The 14,524-nt window shown below is 40.3% G+C and overlaps 1 protein-coding gene across 1 annotated transcript in view; it reads right to left on the bottom strand.

Moving 5' to 3' along the window:
- Positions 1–14,254, bottom strand: part of USP32 (ubiquitin specific peptidase 32) — a 189,546-nt gene extending 175,292 nt beyond the window's left edge. Inside the window, exon 1 of the mRNA XM_036836787.1 lies at positions 14,044–14,254. Within this exon, the coding sequence (XP_036692682.1) occupies positions 14,044–14,101 (58 nt within the window). The 5' untranslated portion in view covers positions 14,102–14,254. The remainder of the gene's footprint in view (positions 1–14,043) is intronic.
- Between the last annotated feature and the right edge of the window lie 270 nt (positions 14,255–14,524).

Here is a 14,524-nt window from a genome sequence, read left to right as displayed (position 1 = left end):
CAACAGCACATTAAAAGGATCATACACCATGACCAAGTGGGGTTTATCCCAGGAATGCAAGGATTCTTCAATATACACAAATCAATCAATGTGATAAACCATATTAACACACTGAAGGAGAAAAACCATACAATCATCTCAATAGATGCAGAAAAAGCTTTTGACAAAATTCAACACCCATTTATGATAAAATCCCTCCAGAAAGTAGGCATAGAGGGAACTTACCTCAACATAATAAAGGCCATATATGACAAACTCACAGCCAACATCATCCTCAATGGTGAAAAACTGAAAGCATTTCCACTAAGATCAGGAATAAGACAAGGTTGTCCACTCTCACCACTCTTATTCAACATAGTTGGAAGTTATAGCCACAGCAATCAGAGAAGAAAAAGAAATAAAAGGAATCCAAATCGGAAAAGAAGAAGTAAAGCTGTCACTGTTTGCAGATGACATGATACTATACATAGAGAATCCTAAAGATGCCACCAGAAAACTACTAGAGCTAATCAACGAATTTGGTAAAGTAGCAGGATACAAAATTAATGCACAGAAATCTCTTGCATTGCTATACACTAATGATGTAAAATCTGAAAGAGAAATTAAGGAAACCCTCCCATTTACGATTGCAACAAAAAGAATAAAATACCTAGGAATAAACCTCCCTAAGGAGACAAAAGACCTGTATGCGGAAAACTATAAGACACTGATGAAAGAAATTAAAGATAATACAAACAGATGGAGAGATATACCATGTTCTTGGACTGGAAGAATCAACATTGTGAGAATGACTATACCACCCAAAGCAATCTACAGATTCAATGCAATCCCTATCAAACTACCAATGGCATTTATTACAGAACCACAACAAAAAATTTCACTATCTGTATGGAAACACAAAAGACCCCGAATAGCCAAAGCAATCTTGAGAAAGAAAAACGGAGCTGGAGGAATCAGGCTCCCAGACTTCAGACTATACTACAAAGCTACAGTAATCAAGACAGTATGGTACTGGAACAAAATCAGACATATAGATCAATGGAACAGGATAGAAAGTCCAGAGATGAACCCACACACATATGGTCACCTTATTTTTTATAAAGGAAGCAAGAATATACAATGGAGAAAAGAGAGCCTCTTCAATAAGTAGTGCTGGGAAAACTGGACAGCTACATGTGAAAGCATGAAATTAGAACACTCCCTAACACCTTACACAAAAATAAACTCAAAATGGATTAAAGACCTAAATGTTAGGCCAGACACTATAAAGCTCTTAGAGGAAAACATAGGCAGAACACTCTATGACATAAATCACAGCAAGATCCTTTTTGACCCACCTCTTAGAGAAATGGAAATAAAAACAAAAATAAACAAGGAAACCATAAACAAGACGAAAGACAACCCTCAGAATGGGAGAAAATATTTGCAAATGAAGCAACTGACAACGGATTAATCTCCAAAACATACAAGCAACTCAGGCAGCTCACATCAAAAAGCAAACAACCAATCCAAAAATGGGCAGAAGACCTAAACAGACATTACTCCAAAGAAGATATACAGATTGCCAACAAACACATGAAAGAATGCTCAACATCATTAATCATTAGAGAAATGCAAATCAAAACTACAATGATATATCATCTCTCACCGGTCAGAATGGCCATCATCAAAAAATCTACAAACAATAAACGCTGGAGAGGGTGTGGAGAAAAGGGAACCCTCTTGCACTATTGGTGGGAATGTAGATTGATACAGCCACTATTGAGAACAGTACGGAGGTTCCTTAAAAAACTAAAAATAGAACTACCATATGAACCAGCAATCCCACTACTGGGCATATACCCTGAGAAAACCATAATTCAAAAAGAGTCATGTACCACAATGTTCATTGCAGCTCTATTTACAACAGCCAGGACATGGAAGCAACCTAAATGTCCACTGACAGATGAATGGATAAAGAAGATGTGGCACATATACACAATGGAATATTACTCAACCATAAAAAGAAACGAAATTGAGTTATTTGTAATGAGGTGGATGGACCTAGAGTCTGTCACACAGAGTGAAGTAAGTCAGAAAGAGAAAAACAAATACCATATGCTAACACATATATATGGAATCAAAGAAAAAAAAAAAAAAAGGTCATGAAGAACCTAGGGGTAAGACGGGAATAAAGACACAGACCTACTAGAGAATGGACTTGAGGATACGGGGAGGGGGAAGGGTAAGCTGTGACAAAGTGAGAGAGTGGCATGGACATATATACACTACCAAACGTAAAATAGATAGCTAGTGGGAAGCAGCCGCATAGCACAGGGAGATCAGCTCGGTGGTTTGTGACCACCAAAAGGGGTGGGATAGGGAGGGTGGGAGGGAGGGAGATGCAAGAGGGAAGAGATATGGGCACATATGTACATGTATAATTGATTCACTTTGTTGTAAAGCAGAAACTAACACACCATTGTAAAGCAATTATACTCCAATAAAGATGTAAAAAAAAAAAAAAAGGTTCTCATGAACCTAGGGTCAGGACAGGAATAAAGAGACAGACGTAGAGAATGGACTTGAGGACACAGGGAGGGGGAAGGGTAAGCTGGGACGAAGTGAGAGAGTGGCATGGACGTATATACACTACCAAACGTAAAATAGGTAGCTAGTGGGAAGCAGCCACATAGCACAGGGAGATCAGCTCGGTGGTTTGTGACCACCTAGAGGGGTGGGACAGAGGGAGATGCAAGAGGGAAGAGATATGGGAACATATGTATATGTATAACTGATTCACTTTGTTGTAAAGCAGAAACTAACACACCATTGTAAAGCAATTATACTCCAATAAAGATGTTAATAAAAAAAAAAAAAGGTTCTCATGAACCTAGGGTCAGGACAGGAATAAAGAGACAGACGTAGAGAATGGACTTGAGGACAAAGGGAGGGGGAAGGGTAAGCTGGGACGAAGTGAGAGAGTGGCATGGACATATATACACTACCAAATGTGAAATAGATAGCTCTTGGGAACCAGCCGCATAGCCCAGGGAGATCAGCTCGGTGGTTTGTGACCACCTAGAGGGGTGGGATAGGGATGGTGGGAGGGAGACTCAAAAGGGAGGATATACGGGGATATATATATATGTATAGCTGATTCACTTTGTTATAAAGCAGAAAGTAACACACCATTGTAAAGCAATTATACTCCAATAAAGATTTTTTAAAAAGTTAAAAATTTAAAAAAAAAACAAAAACAGTTCGCACACCACAACTAAGGAGCTGGCAAGCCACAACTAAGGTGCCCACGAGCCCCCACTAAGGAACCAGTGAACCTCAACCAAGGAGCCCACAAGCCGCAACTAAGGAGCCGCCTGCCACAATTAAGACCTGGCGCAACTGAATAAATTAAACAAACAAATAAATAAATAAATATTTTTAAAAGAAATCTACTAGTCCTTGCATATAAGGTCATGTTTCTGTTTTCCTCGTATTTTCTACTGAGTGCTCTGTAGATTCATGTAATTTTAGTTTAGAGCCAGTTTTTAACCCAATTTTAAATGTTTATATTCCTGGAACATTTAAATATTTGCATAAATATCATGAAACAACCATAATTTATCCTGTAAAAATACAATTTACCAGATTATTACTATTAGCTTTATTCTGTGAGCTTTCTCCTTTATTCAAAAGGCACTAAGTTGTCCCATTCATTCAGTCAACATTTTAATAAGCCCTACCAGGCACCTTCTAGACCCCAAAGTTCTCATTCTGAAGGATTTCAGAACTCAACATAAAGTAGAGGAGACAGCCAATTAAACCAGCAGCTATAATGCAGCGGGATAACTACTACAATAAAAGTATATTACAGCAGGAGAGAAAGTAGGAGCAATATCAGGGAAGGTTTCTAAAAGGACTTGATGCCTGGGTTTAGTTTTGATGGATGAGGATCTAGTAAGGCAGATAGCTCAGGGAGAAAGATGCATGTAAATTCATTGATGAGCATGTACTTCATGCCAGCCTCTATGTCAGCTTCTGGAAATAAAAATAATACATTGACGCTAATTCAAGACACTAGTAATCTCAAGAATTTACTTCATAGAGAAAAGGCTTAAAATTTGGTCTTAAAAATGAGTTCACACTCAATTTTTTTTTAATGAGTTCACTGTGCACAAAAAAGTAAATACTGCATGATTCTATTCATATGAGACTCAAAAATAAGCAAAACTAAACTATAGTGATAGAAGTCAAAACAATGGTTACCTCTGAAGGGCAGTATCAACTGGGAGAGGGCAGGAGGGAACCTACTGGGGCAGTGGGAATGTTCTTTATCTTGGTTTTGCATGGTGGTTACTTGGGTACATACCTAAAATTTCATCAAGCTGTACAATGAGATTCTGTTGTATGTAAGTAATGAAGGGGGGCATTCCCAGATCTAGGAAGCAGCATTTTCAAAGGCACAGAGTATTCAGACAAGGACCAAATCACAGAAACTACCAGGGCTTGCCATGCTAAAAAGACTGACTTCAAACCATGTGTACCTTCCACTGAAAGGCACTTGAGTAAAATGACCAGATGTCCATTTCAGAAAGACTATTCCAGATGTATAATGGATTGGAGGGGTACGAGACTAATAGCCCAGGGGACAGATGAAGCCCTTTTCTAAGGCAATGACTTTAAAGGTGGAGAAGAAACAGAAGATAATAAGAAGGTAGCACCAAAAGGACACTGTGACTGATTAAATGTGAACAGAGGAAAGAAAGAGTCTCAACTGATGACTAGGTTTCTGGCTTGGGCCCGAAGTTGCATTTAGTTTTGGACTCTACTGAAATAGTATAAGAAACATGCTCCACTCAAAATGGAACATTTTTCTATGAGATGTTATTCATTGCCAAGTGTTCATTCAGTTGATGTCTTATTTTCCTTTATTATTTAAATACATTTGCTTGGGACTTCCCTGGTGGCGCAGTGGTTAGAAATCTGCCTGCCAATGCAGGGGACGCAGGTTCGAGCACTGGTCCTGGAAGATCCCACATTCCGCAGAGCAACTAAGCCCGTGCACCACAACTACTGAGCCTGCGCTCTGGAGCCCACGAGCCACAACTACTGAGGTCCATGCACCTAGAGCCCGTGCTCCGCAATGGGATAGGCCAGCGGAATGAGAAGCCCGCGCACTAGCCCCCACTCGCCACAACTAGAGAGGGCCCACGCACAGCAACGAAGACCCAACACAGCCATAAATAAAAATGTTTTTTAATAAATATATTTGCTTGGCAATCATCTGTCAACTTCAATTTGAATCTCTATGGTACCAGCGATGTGACAATATAAAATGTTTCCACCATTAGGTAATTGCTCCTTACCACACCTCTAAGCCTACAAAGAATAAGCAATTTGTCCCTCCATAATCAGCTGTAAAGAAGTATTCTCAAGTCAGCATCTCTGACAAAATGAATAACTTCTGATCTATAAAATTCTATACAGTGAAAGATTTCATTTATAGATGCTTACATAAACTAAAGAATCTCTAAACCAAATGTATTAATCAAACAACTGTTGCAAACTCACCACAGCTTCCTACCACAGCTACTCACCAATAGATTCCAAACCAACTTTCAAGCAGAGCCAAAAATGACATAATAACATGCCTAATACAACTAACCATTTTTTAAAAGCAAAAGATGCATTTAAATACATATATACTATAGATAAGAAAACATGAGTTTTAAGCCTCTGGGCACACACACATATCCGAACCAATTTTCCTCTAAAAATTCAATCTGGTTTTTAGAAAAGATTGCTTTGATATGCAATTCACTCATTCAACAAATATGTATTGATTAGCTAATGTATGACAGGCACTGTGCAAGTGAGTGCTAGGGATACAGCAGTGAGTAAGACACGTCCCCACACTCATGGAGTTTTATACCCTAGTGGCATATGATCATGAAAACTGTATTCTGGGGCAATGTCTTCCTCCTACCCCAGTCTCTAAGTGAACACTGCAGTGAATCTGCCCTGAGCCTTAAATTAAGACCCACATGACTGAAGATTAAGTATAAGGATCATTAAAAAGGAACTTCAAAATAATTAGCTGGTAAAAACATAGAAGGCCTCTCGGAAATTAAAAAGTAGAGATATAAGAATTATTTTTAAAAAAGCACCAGACTGGGGACTTCCCTGGTGGTCCAGTGGTTAAGACTCTGTGCTTCCACTGCAGGGGGCACAGGTTCAATCCCTGTCCACTGCCCGGCGGGCAGGTTCGATCCCGCAAGCTGTGCAGTGGTGTCCCACCAAAATGGAAGAGTAAATCAAGAAAGAGGAAACGAAGAATACAGACAACAGGATCCAACACAGGACAGCAAAGGAAATCCCCAGAATAATGGTGAGGAAGATCCCAGGATGGCAGCTATGCTTTAAGCACAAAGGCAAAAGGTACAGATTGGAGCAGGCCAGAAAGTTCCAGGAAAAGTTTTTTCTAATATGGTGAACTGAGTGAACACCTGATGTATATTAACATATGGAGTAGGGACTTCCCTGGTGGCACAGTGGTTGAGAATCCACCTGCCAATGCAGGCGACACAGTTTCGATCCCTGGTCCGGGAAGATCCCACATGCCGCAGAGCAACTAAGCCCATGCGCCACAACTACTGAAGCCCACGCTCCTAGAGCCTGTGCTCCACAACAAGAGAAGCCACTGCAGTGAGAAGGCCGCGCACGGCACTAGAGAAAGCCCACGTGCAGCAACGAAGACCCCAACACAGCCAAAAATAAATAAATAAATTATTTTTTAAAAAAACAAAACATATGGAGTAGATTTAACATTTGGTGGTAACTTTGGCGGTTGAATTATAGTAAATAGAAACCTAAGCAAATAATATAAAAAGCAATTATTAAAGGAAATATTTAAGAGGAAATCAAGTGTACAGAAAAGGAAAAGTAATCCTAGTATATTAAATAGCTTAGCGGTGAACAGCATTTACAAAGGTCTAATTATGTAAATAGCAAACAATGATCCCTAACCAAAATTAAAATATGCATATACTAAGATAAGGAAATGGGAGGATAGGAGCACGTGTGTCCTTTGAGGACTGGTAGCAGTATAGAAAAAGAGCCAAGTCCTCATCTTTAATAGTGGGAACACAATAAATACTCCTTAAATGGAAGAAAAAAGTAGCAATACAAGCATATAATTTCAAGATATAAAGACCAAATTAATAAATTTAGGGACTTCCCTGGTGGCGCAGTGTTTAAGAATCCGTCTGCCAATGCAGGAGACATGGGTTCGAGCCCTGGGCTGGGAAGATCCCACATGCCGTGGAGCAACTAAGTCCCTGAGCAACTAAGCCCCTGCACCACAACTGCTGAGCCCGCAACCTAGAGCCCACGAGCCACAACTACTGAGCCCGCGTGCCATAACTACTGAAGCCTGCGTGTCTAGAGCCCGTGCTCAACAAGAGAAGCCACGACAATGAGAAGCCCACGCACAGCAACGAAGAGTAGCCCCCGCTCGCTGCAACTAGAGAAAGCCCACGTGCAGCAACGAAGACCCAATGCAGCCAAAAATAAATAAATTTTTAAATTTTTTTAAAAATAAAAAAATAAAAATAAATCCCTTCAAAAAAAATCACTTCATGAGCAAAATTATTAAATATTATATATTACTAAAAGACATTCTTAAGTGTTCATAAACATAATACTTACTGCCATACTAGTCTCTCAATGACTACTCAGGACTTTACATTATTAGGTATGAACTTAAATATCTGAACTAAACAGACAAAATTACATATTACTTTTAAGGCTCCCATGTTTTTAACTATGATTCAAAACCTTTAGCAATTTTTTTCAAAGATTTTCAAAGCTGATGAAAGGAAAAGAAATTCTGAGATGGATTGCTCAGAATACTCAATCCCTGTCAATACTCCACTCTTTACCCCCCAACCTCACAAACATTATGCAGTTCTCCAAATCTTCTCTCCATCAATTGTATATTCACCCAGTCATGCATATTTGCTGAGCACAAAATACACCAGGCACTGAACCTATCTTGGCACTGGGGATTCATCATCATGACTGACGATAAACATGATAATCACAAATTATGAACTATACAGAATAGTGCAATACTGACAGAAGACCACTTCATATAAGATGATAAGAAAAGGTCAAGCTGAGGCAACCAGAGTCAGGACGTCAGGTATGAAGAATGAGCCAGACATGTGAAAATTTGTAAAGAGCCTTTCCAGACTGAGAGGAAAACAGCCTGAGAAGAAAGGAATGACAGGATCTGATTTGAATTTTAAGATTACACTGGCTGCTGTGTGAAACTGGGAAACCACTGCATGGTACCTTAGCAAGAGATGCTGGCAGCTGGGGCTAGAGTAGTGGCAGTGAAGATGAGAAGTCAACAGACTGGACTGGATACCAAACTACATGACTAGGCAACAGACTCAAACTGGGGATAAGAGGTCAGGTCAGATGGTGAAAGAGAGGAACTAAGGATGTCTATAGATTTTTGGCTTTACCCACTGTGTTGGAATAGTGGTGCCATTTACTGTCACGGGAAAGACTAGGAGAGGCCGACCTTGATAGAAGGGCCTTTTCACAACGCAACCTCTCTAGACTCTTTTACAAGTCATTAGGAAAAGGCAAGACACCACAGCAAACCTTGAAAGTTTTTTCTGCAAGGGGTAAGATGCTAAGACATTCTAACTTTACAGAAATGAAAGAGGAGAACTTCCTCTGTAAAACCTCATTTTAGCATAGATTTGCTCTTAATGCAGTCCAGTATCAAGGACTCCAACAACCATCAATTTTCCTGAACCTTGTTCACAAGATAGTGATGAACTTGGGATTCCTCTAAAGTAAAAAGAGCCTTATGTTAATATTAAATCCCTAATGAAAAAGGGTGACAAGGGAAAGCCTTCATCTTTGAATAGATGGGTCTTCTAACAGACAGGTCTCTGACTATAACAGTAAATACCATAAAGCTAGTTTTATCAGGCTTTTGGGTCAGTAATTAACTATCCATCTCTGACCTCCAAGAGCTCTTTACTATTAAAAGAAAGGAAAGAGGCTGAGTGAGTGGCTCAATTTAAACACAAATATCATGAAGCCCAAAAGGTAAAAGCAGAAGCATAAACACACCCTGAAGAGAGAAGCCATGCTTTCTGGAAACAGTATGGAAAGAACTGTCATCAACAAGGACCTACTGTATAGCACAGGGAACTCTACTCAATATTCTGTAATAACCTTAATGGGAAAAGAATCTGAAAAAGAACAGATATATGTATATGTATAACTGAATCACTTTGCTGTACACCTGAAACTAACACATTGTAAATCAACTATACTCCAATATAAAATAAAAATGTTTTAATACTTTTTTTAAAGTTTAAAGATATATTAAAAAAAAAAACTCTCAGTCCCAGCCTTCTCAGTACTACTATCAAACCACCAACTTTTAATTTATAAATAAAAACCTCTTCACCTCTGCAGCTGTTTAACATTGGAGCTTCTAAACTCTCAGCATTAATCTCTAGTGCTCCAAAAACAGATTTTCTATAGCCACAGCAACAATAATAATCACTTCCCTAACTTTTCCTGGGACCTATCATAAAATCAAGTGCCAAAATTCTTCCCTGTCTCCTGAGAAAACACCTGGCTATTGGTTGGTCACCACATTCCCAAGTCTAAGTGACTTACACATCTTTCTGGAAGGCAACCCTGAATGCTGTCACTGTGAAGTCTCACTAACCAAGCACAAAGACAAACAATGAACAACAAAAAACAAACAACAGCTGTCCAGCTGGGTAAATGGGGAGGCCATTAACCATCAAGTGATGTCACCTCATTCTGCTCATTCCCCCCATATCCAGGGTTCATTGGTGTATTTATCTCCTCTTTGTCACTGACACTTCATATGGAGTGTCAAACTGGAGATTATGAAGAATAGAACCTTTGTAACTACTTAGGTGACTACATATAAGCAGACTAACTTAAAATTGCCCCATTTTTCTCCTTTACATATAATAACAGCTGGCGAGGCATACTTGCAAAAGGCTTGACCCAAACCTACCATTCCACACTAATGCTAGAGCGTTCACTGGTAAATTTAGCAAATTTAGATGAAGGCAAATTAGTGCTTTAATAAAAGAGAATAGTGCATCCCAGAAGGTACCAACTGTGAAATTCAATTTCCATTTATACAATGATATTTTATACTAAACCAGCTAACATCACATCATAGGTAGTATAATACTAATGAAATTTTAATATTAATACTACAAAACATGGAGAATAAAATCTTGGTTGGGGAGTCAATGTTTTAGAGCATGTTAGGGTTGGTGGATAAGCAAAATGAAAAGTTCTGAAATCCTCAACTATTACATGCCTAATTATTCCACTAGCAAACACAACAACCTTTAAGTGACTAGGAAATTAAATTCTTTAATAAACAATTAATTGAGCACATACTATGAAATGAGTACGGTGATAGGGCACTTCCAGATCACCAAATACTCCCACACACACTCCGCATTCCTACAGCACTCCCTTCTATAGCACTGGAGCACTTAATATACTGCATGTTAATCATTTATAAATTAAATACATATATACTACATTTTGAAAGTATTATGCCCATTATCAAAAAAACACAAAAAAAGAATCTTAACATAGAAGTTCTAATACTTTATTCCCACTTGCCATGGACAGTCCTACACACATCTTACAATATATACTGTACACTTCGGTGGAGATCATCGACCCAGGCTATAGGAGAGGGGTCTTAGTCATCTCTGTTTCTTCAGTGTCTAAGTCACAGACAGCGCTCAGTAAAAATTTGCTGAGTGTATGAGCAAAGAGACACTTGAAACGTGAATCCACAACATAACTTTTTGACATCAGCCAGCTGCTTAGTCTAATGTAAGTGCCAAATTCTACTTAAAGAAAGGGATTAGAAGAAATTTACCTACTGTATTTTATTACTACAATTTAAAAGCTACGGACAATTTTAATTCAGCCAGTTCTTAATTAAAAAAAAAAAAAAAAGGCTTATAATTCTGTTTCCAGAATGATGCAAGGAAAGAAGAGAGGAGCAGGAAGAAAGAATTAAAGAACTGGAGATTTTTTAAGGTTTCTTGAGAGTTCTGAAATGCTTTAAACTGCAATTCCTTTCATTCAACATTTTTTTTATTGCTATGTTCCAAGCACTTAGAATACATTTTTAGGAATACACAGCCACAAACTTAAGATGCAATAAGGAAATGAAGTAAAGAGATAAAGAACTTAGATGCTAAAATTCTCACTATCCATAAAGTACAGTAATACTGTACTTTAGAAAATACATGCAATTGAACCAGAGTCAAGCCTTCAAGGGAAAGCTTGTGTTCTATTTAAGAAAGATAGATACAAGCCAAAAATAAAAGCTACCACTAATACATCTCCCTTAAAGAAAAAAAAAAAAGTTAAGGTATATTTTAAGGAAATTAATTTTTATTAAACTGATATAGTGTAGCTAAAATAGTATGCAAAACCAATCTTTCTAATTTCTAGAGCTTCTGAAATGTAAATGAGAAGTCACTAGCCTGCCCTTTCAGTAGGAGTTATCTGTCACATAACACTCCATTTCCAAGGCCCCATTTTGCAAGATAAACTGCTTGTAACTCCATATTTGTAGGTGACAATATGTACTTGATATTTTTTTAATACTATCTAATTGTGGTTAGGCATTATTTAGTGCTCAGTACTTTTAAGTAAAGCCAAGCAAGTAGGTATTTCAGTAGTTTATCAAGCTTGCTTTTTACTTGTACAATGATTCATATAACACACAATGTGTATTTGTCCAATCCTTTCCCCCTTCCCATTCACCTTATACAATATAAGCAAGCAGCTAAGACTAAGGATGGAAGTTTCAGTACCTATTTACATTATTCACATGCCCCAAAAAAGTTCTCAAACTATTTTCTAGCTCTATCAAAAGCTTTATAAATTCCTTCTATAACCTTACTAAAAAAAATTCTATATCAAAATCTGACATTTACTAGCGTAAACAGTATCATATTCAAAAGAACTACCCACTTTATAAAAGAAAAAGCTGCTGGTTTACATTTAGAAATGCTATGTTATCAACTTGCTTCTCTTTCTTGCCTTAATTTTCCTCTGCTGCAAAAATGATAAAACATAAATTCATTCAAACAACAGTTAAATAAGGTTTTAACAAATATTTTGCTACCTCTTCAAATATATGCTTTAAAATTCAACAAGCAGACACTTCCTAACAAATTGAACAAATACCTTCGGTCAAATCACTTTAAAATACACCAACTATTAATTTCCTTTATATTTACAAAGGTAGAATCTTAGTTTTATATGAAAGTAGGCAGGCTAGAGTTGGATAAAAGTTTAATTTCAGAATTCCTTAATGTCAGCTAAAACACCCTCAAACTTAAGAAACTAAACACTTCTAAACCTTGAAGCTGAAATCAGTTTGACTGATGTCCTCTTTCATGCCATGTAAGCCATTGCCTAATTGAGGCCAGACCTGTCAGGCTCAACAGCATCCCAGAAATGACTAGCCTTCTAGAGCTGGAAACACATCAAGAATTTGGAATATTTCTCATATTGAAGAAAGGAAAAAAGTTCAAGTGAGATTGTCCCTAAGAACAATCAGTATACTGTTCCACAGGGGGGGAAAAAAAAAAAAAAAAAGACCTAAAAAGCATATTTTTGTTATTCTGGTCAGTCCACAAGAATATATCAAAATTCTGTATCTATTTTCAGGTGATGGCCCACTGAACTTACCCCTTTCCTTCCTACACATGAACAAGAGTTCACTATTAAATTCTCATTTTGAATGCCTGTCTTGTAATCTAGATTTTTTATTTTATATCTTTAGCTACTAAAACCATCACCTGGAGCACGGCTGGTTTCTTGACTCAGAAACCTGTTACCAATAATGCCTAGCACCTAAGCTGCTTAATGGTTTTCACTTCTTACCAAGAAAATCCATTAAACGTCGAAAAGAAATAAATACAAGCGCGCGCGCACGCACGCACACACATTCAAATCCCAGTCATGAAAAATTAAGTCACATTCCGGCCATAAACCGTGCAATAGACACTTCGAGTTAGCGTGTGCCTTAGTGATCATGGACAGCGGTATCAGAGTAAGTGATAGGGGGTTGGAGGTGGCTGACAACATACAGTGCATCAGAGCCAATAAGCAGCAGGCTAGGACTGACAGCAAGGCCGGTCTCTAAAGGGAGCTATAACACAATATCAGAATGCTGGATTTCCGAATGCCATTTTATGGGGAAGGAGGGGATGAGAACTGGGGATCAAGTGCAATGAAAGGCTTTGACCAACGTCTGAGGCGATGAAACCGAAGACAAGGTCTTCTGGCAACACCAGCTGTCCAGTCTCATCTCACCTCAAACACAACTCAATTTCAGGTCGTTCTTATCAAAGTCAGCTGCTCAAAGGGTGAGGGGGTGGCAGGCAGGGGATGGTGACAGCCCCCAAGAGACTGCCAAAAGCCCTTGGAAAAGGCAGAGACACTACAATTGGAAGGGGCTTGAAGGGGCTTCTACTTCGCAAAAGGAGGGCTTTGCAGCCGCCTCCCGTCTCCCTTTCCAGCCGGGGTTGTTAGGTAGGAGGTTAGGATGTTGCTGGAGGGTTTATGAAGGAGTGATAGGAGAAAATGGCAGTAAAGGATGAGGGGGGCTGGAAGGGCTGGTGCCACCCAAGAAAAAGAGGGAGGAGGGACTTCCCTGGACACATCCAGGATAACAACGCCACCACAGAGCAAGGGCAGTGCCCTGCTAGCGCCTGACACCCCTCTCTCTGGGAAAGCTTCGCCCCCGTCCACACGATCCCAATCCCCAAACACTGCTCCCACCCGACCCTTCTCCCCCACGGTATCCCCATCGTGGCCTCCTTTCCCTTCCGCCTCAGGCCCCACGCCCTCAAGCTCCCCTCCCCTTCCCCGGTCACCCACCCTCAGGGCAGCCCGTCGCCGGCCTCCCCGGCAGCTCGCCCAGACCCCTCCCCCCCTCACCTCTCCTCAGCGCCTCCTCGTAGCTGAGGAATCCGATCCGTGACTCCTTGGCGCCCATGCTCCCCTCATCCCCTCGGCCGGGGGTCGGAGCCCGATCTCGCCCCCACCCCCCTCCCGCCTTCTCCTCGGCGTCCCTGGCAGACGGTGTTGGCGTCCCCCGGCCTCCTCCTCCCCCCACACTAACAAGTGCGGCTTCTGCCCCGGCGGCTCCTCCCGGCCGCCGCCACCGCCTCCATGCCGAATCACGTGACCCGCTCCCACCCCGCCCCCTTCCCCTCCCTCTTACTCCGCCCTTCTCCTCTCTCCTCCCCTCCCTTCCCTTCCCTCCTCACGCCCTCTTCCCTCCCCCGCCTCCCGCCTGCCCCGCCGAGGGTCACCTGACCCGAGGCCAGAGATTGTTCCGGGTAATGGCCGCCTGGGGCCACCCACTCCGCCCCGCCCCACGCTCGCCGCGCGCAGGGGCGTAGGGGCGGAGCCAGAC

The sequence above is a fragment of the Balaenoptera musculus genome, chromosome 20 (genome assembly GCF_009873245.2).
Source record: "Balaenoptera musculus isolate JJ_BM4_2016_0621 chromosome 20, mBalMus1.pri.v3, whole genome shotgun sequence".
In the NCBI taxonomy this organism is placed as follows: domain Eukaryota; kingdom Metazoa; phylum Chordata; class Mammalia; order Artiodactyla; family Balaenopteridae; genus Balaenoptera; species Balaenoptera musculus.
Note: the sequence above shows the minus strand (reverse complement) of the source record. Positions and strands in the feature narration are given on the sequence as shown.